The 9800-nt window shown below is 28.7% G+C and overlaps 1 protein-coding gene across 2 annotated transcripts; it reads right to left on the reverse strand.

Annotated features, from left to right (window-relative positions):
* Positions 1–6046: 6046 nt before the first annotated feature.
* Positions 6047–9408, reverse strand: LOC106322677 (O-acyltransferase WSD1-like). 2 transcript variants are annotated; one of them, XM_013760782.1, is made up of 7 exons: positions 9110–9337; positions 7533–8150; positions 7361–7427; positions 7144–7256; positions 6850–7059; positions 6594–6731; positions 6047–6485 (listed from the first exon to the last, which is right to left on the reverse strand). In XM_013760782.1, the coding sequence occupies exons 1-7, from the start codon at positions 9335–9337 to the stop codon at positions 6327–6329; spliced, it is 1533 nt and encodes a 510-aa protein (XP_013616236.1). In that variant the 3' UTR covers positions 6047–6326. The 2 variants fall into 2 exon arrangements, with proteins under 2 accessions (XP_013616236.1, XP_013616244.1); XM_013760790.1 differs by having other exon boundaries at positions 6057–6485; positions 7144–7253; positions 9110–9408.
* Positions 9409–9800: the final 392 nt, after the last annotated feature.

Below are 9800 nucleotides of genomic sequence, written 5' to 3' on the forward strand. Positions count from 1 at the left end.
AACCATATAAAATACATGTATTGGTTACTCTTACCTTTACTGATAGCCTATTTATACAAAAAAAAAGGAACATCTCCTTTTAACTCGATCTGACATGAAGGACACGAAGATATAAATCACGTTTGATGTTGTTAACCTTCTCTTTTCGTTGACCCAACCAAAGTATCTATAGCCTGGTATGATGATTTCGTTTTGAAGAAATAGGTGAAGCATAAGGATTTAGAGAGGAGATATATATACATATGCAGTTGTAAATTTGTGGAAAATGCAAGAGTTGAATAGGCATTAATTATCGTAGTGAATGTATGAGGCTTTATGAATCATGAAGTGGGAGACCGACGTTATGGAGGAGGTGAAAGGGGCAATTCGACGGGAGTGGGAAGATGAAGAAGATGATAGAACGATGCGTGGATTTGGACCCAAAAAAATACAAAAGGAAGCAGAAATTTGGTTATGGTCCATTCGTGTATTAAAGTATATAATGAAAATTGTTTAGACTGAGGTGACATGGCATCATGTCATTGGTTGATTAAATTTTCTGACGTGGACACCCTCCCCATGGCTTATATTTGCTTTTTAATAGTGTATATGATTAATTGATTAATTACTGTTGATTCATTTTGTATCTCTATAATAATATTTGAGAAGTCAGTTTTTTACGTGTTAAGCTCACGTTAACTCTCACAATGGTTGATTACAGTGATACCTTTAATGAATTAAAAATATTAGCTAATTGCCTTATCTAAATTTATTTCTATTTTTTTCCTTTTTATATTATTTCCAAATAACATATATAATCAAATAAAGCATTAGTTAAAATAAAAAATTATTATATAAAAAAAAAAATAAAAAAAAATGAAAGTTCGCAAAAATAATGTTAATATTTAAAATAACATATTTCCTTTGAAACATAATCTTGAGTAACATAAATGATATATATATATATAATATTATTTAAAAAGTCAGTTTCCTACGTGTCATACTCACGTTAACACTCATAGTGATTTATTACTGCAATACCTTTAATGAATTGAATTCATTATTATAATTGGTATTACTAATATATTTCCTTTTATTCATAATATTTTGTAATTACATTATTATTATAAAGGAATCTCTTGTAACCAAAATGTTATCAAAAAGTAAATTTATATAAAAATAATACCTTTAACATTAAAATATACAAGAAATTTATATATTTGAAAGAACAAAACTTAGTTTTATAAATATACAAAACTTAGGTGTGGTGAATCTTTAAATTCACCACACCTCTTATCACCAATCAAATTGTCACCTAGATAAGTAATAAAAAATGTTATTTTTACAAAAAAAATTAAAATAATAGAAAAAAATAATGGCGCCAGTTTTAACGACATTAACACCGTTAGCTAAACCCCAAACCCGAAATCCTAAACTTTAAATCCTAAATTTAAACCCTAAAACCAAAACCCTATACCTAAACCCCATATTCTAAATCCTAAACCCAAACCGTAGACTCTAAAACCAAACCCTAAACCCAAACCTTAAATCCTAAACCCAAACCCTATACCCTAAATATTTGGGTTAATGTTGATGTTGTTCCTTTAGGGTTTAAGGTTTGGGTTTAGAGTCTAGGGTTTGGGTTTAGGGTCTAGGTTTTAGGTTTAGGGTTTACGGTTTGGGTTTAGGGTCTAGGATATCGGTTTAGGGTATACGATTTAGGTTTTGGGTCTACGGTTTGGGTTTAGGATATAGGGTATAGGATTTGGGTTTAGGGGTTAGAGTTTAGATTTATGGTTTATAATTTAGGATTTAGGATTTTGTTAGTGGTGTTAGCGTTATTAAAATTGGTGTTTTTATTTTTTTCAGTTATTTTTATTTTTTTTTTAAATTAATATTTTTATTATTAATTTAGGTGGCACTTTGATTGGTGATAAGAGGTGTGGTGAATTTAAAGGTTCAACCTAAACTTTGTTCTATTTGAAACCCATGATCAGTTACATATATACAAAATTATTAATGTATTTTAATAAAGCATGTGCTTCCTTTTCTAATTTACTAATTTCCTCATACATTTAAACAATTTTGTTATTTTAGGTATTTTCTTAATTAAAGGAAAATACATTAATTAGAAAATTCGTAAATATTATTTCCCCTTATTTACAATTTATGAATGTACGTAAATACTTTATCAAGATTTTTATTTAGGATGTGGCATAGATAATTTCCATTTGATGTTGTTTTCGGAATGACCATAAACAAGAGTCAATATCAATTATTGGAGAAAGTTGGTTCATTTATCTAAAACCTATTTTTTTTTCTGACGGACAAGTATATATAGCGATTCCAGAATGAAATCAAACCCATATCTGAAAATTATTAATGGTAATGAAAAAGGCAATTAATAAAAGTCAACCAAAAATGTTGTCTATAAATATTAATTAGTTTAAATTGATTTTTTTTTTTTTTTAACTAAATAAACATTTGATTGTTTCAACAAAAAAAATATTTTTAGTTCAGTAACTTTTCCATTTAATGTTATTTTATGTTATACAACTTTCATCCATAATACACCTAAACAGAATATTTTTTTCTAAGTTATTATATTTCATTATTTATGAACTGTTAAATGATTAGGGGTTTGTAAAATTTTATTGAAATTAAGATATTTAACTAGAATAATAATAAATGATATTACAGTCATAACTAACAGCATTAACTAAAATTAATTAACTATACTAAATTTAAACCATATCACAATTTTAGAAATAAATATCGTGGCCAAACTAAATATTTTTTAAAAATCAAACAGGGCAACTAAATAACTCATAAATTAAAACTGTAATTTAACTAACATAAACAAATACATAAACAATTAAAAACCAAAATTAATAAAAATATTACCCAAATTATTATACTTTAGTTTTTCGTAAATATTCATTTCCACGCCCATGCGTGGGTGAATCACCTAGTAAACAAAGAAGAGGTAAACAAAAAGGCTGTTAGAAAGAACAAAACGTTACAAATACTTTAGTATTAGAAAAAAAAATGTATCTAATCTATTAAAACAAAAGAAAATTGCCAAAAATGACTCAAACTTTAATTTTAAATTCAAAAACATACATTATATTCCATTAAATACAAAAGTAATTCAAAAGGCTACTGAATTATAACCAACTATTTATGACAAAAAAAGAGATAGTATGCATTTTTAAGAATATAATTCCAGTAAATCTTATGTTGTTTTGTATGTCTCTGCGAGAAGACTTCTCAAAGTAGATTTTAAAAATAATTTATAAATTTTATAAAAAATATTTTTATGGAGAAAAATATAAATCATGTAATTATAAAGATTTGTAAATGATATAAATTAAGATCTAGCAAAATTGAATTGTTTTCAACATAGATGAGTGAATGTTGATTGAGTCATGATATTTTTTGGTTTAGGGTTTGGTAACATATGTTATAGTATTGTTTGTATTTTTAGCTTAAATTTTGGAATCTTTATTTTTTTTAAATAAAATTAAAGTTGACCTATATGTGTTTAGTTTTGTGTATATTAAACATTTTAAAGATTTATTTTAAGTTTAATGAAGTGTTTGTAGTTATTTTAAGTTTAATACATGTAATCAATAGATCTAATTTTAAAGGATTGGAAGGTAAAAACCATGTTATGAAAAACCTTTAAAAACAAAATAAAATCAATGAGAAAAATATGAGATAAAAATGAGAAATTGATATAAAGTTTATTGTTTTGAAGTTCAAAGAGATTAGACAGAGGTTAGAGAGTTTTAAAGTGAGAAACATTACATATTTGTTGCAGCCATTAGAGTTGAAGAAAGAGAATGTGTAAATTTTTTTTATATATGGAGATATAATTCCAATAAGGTTAAATATTTTCGATTCAGAAGACTTTCAGGTAAGTCTTCTAATAGAAAACTTCTTAGTGCATTATTTGTTGGAAAACTTAAGTCATCTAAACCCTAAACTCGAAATAACTAAATAAGTCGAAACATACACTTCATAAAATTTAAAATCAACTTTAAAAGTGTTTAATATACACAAAACTAAAGTCAAAATTTAATTTGTCAAAAAAAGTTAAGCTTCCAAAATCTAAGCTTAAAAATACAAACAATAACTACAACATATGTTACTATGTTACTAAACTTTAAACCAAAAAATACCATGACACACTGCATACATTCATATGTGTTGAAAATAATTCAATTTTACTAGATCTTAATTTATATCATTTAAAAATATTTATAATTACATGATTTCAATCTTTCCCCATCAAAATATTGTTTATAAAATTTATAAATTATTTTTAAGATCTACTATATGAGAAGATTTACAGTACCCCAGAAGACTTTTGGAGGTTATATTCGTAAAAATTCATTCTGATTTTTTTTGTTTGATCATAAGGGACTGGTTGTAATTTCACAAGAACTTTAGGATATTTTTGCATTTGATTGAAGTGTGGTTATACTTTTGCATTTTAAATCATGTCTTGAGTAATTTTTGGCAAATTCTCCTAAATTTTACTACAAACGGTAAATTTATTCACGGGCATGTATGTTACAACATGCTCTATAATGCATGATCATAACTTTAAAATACGTTTACAATATATTTGGTACAATAAGACAACCATTAATTTCGGGAAAATTATCAAATATGACCTACAACTTGATTTTAAATACAAAATTTATCTCAAATCAATCAAATGCAAAAATAACATAAAATGCTAGCGAAATTACAACCAGTCTTTTATGAGCAAACAAAAAACATCTGCACTTTTACGAATATAACCCCTGTAAATTCATCGGTGGTTTGTGAAGTATTTTGTGAGAAAACTGCCCAAGAAGTTAAAAGACTTCCCAATAAGTCTTCTTGTGTAGTAAATCTTAAAAAAATTAAAAAGATATTTTTTGGGGAAAATTTTGAAATCATGTAATTATAAACATTTCTAAATCATGTAAATTTAAATTTACTAAAATTGAATTGTTTTCAACATAGATGAGTGAATATAGGTTGTAAGTCATGAATTTCTTTGGTTTAGGGTTTGGTAACATATTTTGTAGTATTGTTTGTATTTTAAGGTTAGATTTTAGAATCTTAATTTTCTTAAAGAAAATTCAATTAGATATATATATATGTTTAGTTTTTTATATATTAAACACTTTGTAAGTTGATCATATGTTTAATGAAACGTTTGTTTCTATTTAGTTAGTTATTTGATTTTAGGGTTCAGAAGATTTTTTGGAAATTTTTCTCGTACAAATAGTAAATTTAAGGGTTAAGAAGACTTCTTAGGAAGCCTTCTATAAGAAAATTTTCCAAGAAGTTTTTTGAACGAAAATATTTAATCTAATTGAAATTTTATCTTCTTATATATAAAGAAAATCTCTCTAATCTTCTCAAATGGATGTGACAAAAATGTAATGTTTTCCACTCTAAAAATCTACAACCTCTCTCTAATCTCTTTGAATTTGAAAAACTAAACTTTATATCAATTTTACATTTTTGTGTCTCGTGTTTTTCTCACTAAATTATCTTTTTATGCATGTTTTTCATTATATGGTTTTCATCTTCCACTCCTTTAAAAGTAGATCTATAATTTTTGGATATGTATTTTTGTGTGTGTTTATATGTTAGATTCTATAAAAATTATAGATTCAATCTAATGTGATTTTATTTATTTATTATTTAAGTATTAAAAATTATTTTTGAAATTTTTCTCTTTTGAACGTTTTTACATATGCTGATTTTTTTCGAATCTGAGTTAAACTTTGGAAGACTACGGAAGATTTCCTGAAATTACCATCGTCAAGTAGTCGATGAGTGTCACTTATGATCGTAGGATCTACGGTCAAAGAAACCGTCATCTTGTTCATGTAGCTTTGGAAATGCATCATCTGAATTATATCATATTGATTTGATTGGTTTGAGTAACTACTAATTAGTTTTTGGATTAACCTCGGTCCCAAACATAAAACGTAGCTGACATACGGCAGGATGCTACTAAGTCGCTGACAACGGCGCAAACTAATAAAGAATCGGCCATGATCAACTTTCCACCAGATGATGACGTGGTTAACATTTATTTGAAAACTGTATTTATTACAAAATAATTATCAATTAACATGGTAGCCTTCCAAGCATGGACATCACTGAAGCTTACAAGGGAGTGATATTGTTGGAGTGACCATAAATTTTCAAACCCAATTTATATATTTAAAGGATTAATCAGTACTATATGATATCATGATTATATCTCCTAGTACGTTTTATCTTCTTTCAAACGTTTTAATAAGAAGATAAGAATAAAAATTTCTCTCAATCTACTAATGAATGGAGCCTCGTTCTTGGACAGCAGCTTTGATGTTTTTTAGAGATTCCTCCCAGTCGTCAAGTAGCCGATGAGTATCGCTTATGACCGTTGGATCTACGGTCAAAGAAATCGTCATCTTGTTCATATAACTTTGGAAATGCATCGTCAAAGCCTAATCAAATTAGACCATTTGAGATCGTCAAATCTTACTGATCACTAATTCTAAAAAAACAATAAAAGGCAAAATCATTACATAAAATAAAATGATCTAAAACCTTACATGGGGATGGCCATAAACACTAGGGGCCATATAAGCGATAGGATGTCCAAAGAAGCTGATTTCTTCAATAGGACCAATCAAGTTTGAGAAGGACATCGTTGTGTTGGACAATGCTCTATTTATTATATTAGCTGCCATCTACATTCATTTCAATTCATATGATTAGATAAACGACCAATTGACAAAAATAAATGGTAAGTTAGGTATTGCTTTGTTGATGATGATTACAAATAGGCTAATTATTGTTCAAACTAACCTTAACGCCGAACGATTTAATCATCAATTTACCGACGATGAATGTTAGTGCGGCTTCTAACGAGTTTTTCTTCCGGTCGATGATTCTTTTGGCACTTCGAAGATGTTCCAACGGATCTTTGCGTAAGCCGATAGAAAACGGAAAGACTATGTAGCCGATCCAATTTCCCCATCTACACTTAGATCCTTTGGCCATCATATCAGATAGATCCTGTTTTAAGCCAAGAATTTAAATGCTAATAAGTTTTTTATATGATCGTCGTTGAAAAAAAGGTGATAAAGTATATGAAATTGCCTGGATTCCAGTTGTGGGTCTTAGATTTACAAGTATAGCTGATCTTAGCCTTATTATTTTAGGCATATGATTTGAATTCCTTTGATCTTCTCCTAGTTTCTTCTTCTTCTCTACTATTATTAGTTTATCACAAGGTCATGAGAAGTGACTCGTTAATATTAATAGTATATGATATTTTAACATGTATATGTCAAAGCGTATATAAATATAGTTTTACCATATCTTGTTTCAAGGTATTGCGAGAGACCAGCCTGAGTTACTCCAAGTACTACATCGTTGACAGTCTAGAAAACCAAAAAAAAAAAAAAATTAATAAAAAGTATAAAAAACATATTGTAACAAGTAATAACGGTCGATGATAAAGACAAAAATATTGTTAGGAATCTTACCATGTTCATGGTATTCTTTATTAGCTTTATGTCGTCTAAGCTTACGGTACGATGAACCAAAGACATCTGTTTATGCTTACTTAGCCGGAAATCGCCTTTGATGGGTGTTTCAGTGTCCTTAAGGAACATTGCCGTAGCAATAAACTCCAACGCATCACACATCGTATTCAAAACCAACATTATCGCCGACCATAGAACCATAATTAACCACAAGAATCGGAAATCACCTCTTGAACCGGCCTTTAACCGGGAAGATCTGGACGATGATCGGTTTTGGTTCGGTAGAGTCGGTAGCTCGTCGGGGTTCGATGTTTTACGCATGCAAGCGAGGACAAGAGCCATTAGAGACATACCATCTCCTAAAGAGTGATGAAACTTCAAAACGGCGACGTTTTCAGCGTCAGAGGTTTTCAAATCGAGTAGGTGAAGCTCCCATAATGGCTTCGAGGTGTCTAAAGGGATCAACGTGAGGTCCGAGACGTAACTCTCAAGAAACTTATCTGCGTTTGCGTTCTCTATGTTTTGCGTTTGGATGTCTGGTACGATGACGTGATCGCTGACGACCACGTTTGTCCGAACCCATATTTGTGTTTGACTATTCTTGTTCCTTCTGCTCACCTTCAAGTAATTAATTATTTAAATAAATGTTAAAATTAACATTAAAATCTCAAAACCTATAAATAGAGGTGAGGAGGAAAAAATGGTCAATTAGTTCTAAAATGGTCAAATTAAATAAATTTCCGTAAGGGTATAGGAAAAAAAGAATTATACGTATATGAATGATAGTTACATGGAAGAAAACAAAATGCAGAGACATATTTAAGTAATAACGTTAGAATAAAATAGATATTAAAGTAAGACATGAGCAAAATATTTGTAAGAGCAATCGCTTAACTTTGGAAACTAATATTCTCATAAACTTGATAAACTGAAGCGAGAACAAACAAAAAGTATTAATATTTTTTATCAAAAGGTATATAAACCTAAATGATTCAAACCCCCCCAAACCAGAATTATAATACATGAACAATAGTAAGCAGAGTACAAATATTAGCCTTTTATCAAATATTTACAAATTTAATTACATATTTACACAATAATTATCATTTGGGTGGAAATTCTTTCCTACTGTTCAAATGCATTTTCCGTTAGATTTTATTTTCTAGACCAATTGGAACAGTATTCTTCCATTTTGGAATGCTAGCTTAGGAGAAAAGACCATACGAAAGATAATTGGTCAAGAAACAGTATCCCAACTCTACGGTCACGCAAAACTAGGAGAAAAGTCAAATAAAATATGTAAACCGATCAAAATATTGAAAAAGTTTGTATCCATCAAGAGAATTAATTTCTTTTTTTATTGGCTATATAAAGAATTTATAAATACGAGTTAAAACACACACATACACACACACACATATATATATATATATATAATACACATATATAAGACAGACATATAAGTTTGGATAAATTATAGACATATAAGTTTGTTTTCAAATAAAACGAAGTTACAATTATGTAAACATATATACAATTAGTTGTATGTATGTAAGAGCTAAAAGTGTGGGACTCACCATTTTGCTGGAAAAACGAGGATGTCTGATCAAAGTTTGCTTTAATCCTTCCATAATAACATCTGGCTCGATCTTCTTCTTAACACCGATCACCGATATGACGTAACAATTAAACTCCGGAGCGTGGAACACGCGCGCCGCCGGACTAAGGGGTTGCTCATCTTCTTCTTCGTCTTTCCTCATGGTTGTCTCTGGTATCTCAATCTCCATGGCTTGGTGTTCGATCATAAGTTCATAACCCTTTTTTCTCTCTTAACTTTAAAATATTCTCACTTAATTAATATAGCCTCCAATTGTGTGCTAGGCCACGTTTCTCTTTATAATGTTTTTGGACGGTTGGGTCCACAATTTTACATACCAAACTTTAATAATATTTGTGGTTCCTGGCGTTTATTTAAAATGTTATTTTTTTCTTTATCGGGGAGTATCCAACCGGAATATTGTTTTATTGTTCTTAGATATGATTTTCTGATGATGTGATTATGTGGTCAGTATTTATTTGTGAAGAATATTATTTGCTGTTTTATTATATTATGTAGTGGTAGGTAATAAATTAATATATTATGTGTTTATCTTTTTAATAATGTGTTGTTGTATGTATAATACTATTTGTTAGTGGTGAAGTAAGTTTATGATGTAAAACATATTGAATTTCAATAACTTTATTTTTAGGCATTTGTTGATTCTAAGA

Source organism: Brassica oleracea, chromosome C1 (assembly GCF_000695525.1).
Source record: "Brassica oleracea var. oleracea cultivar TO1000 chromosome C1, BOL, whole genome shotgun sequence".
NCBI classification, from domain to species: Eukaryota; Viridiplantae; Streptophyta; class Magnoliopsida; order Brassicales; family Brassicaceae; genus Brassica; species Brassica oleracea.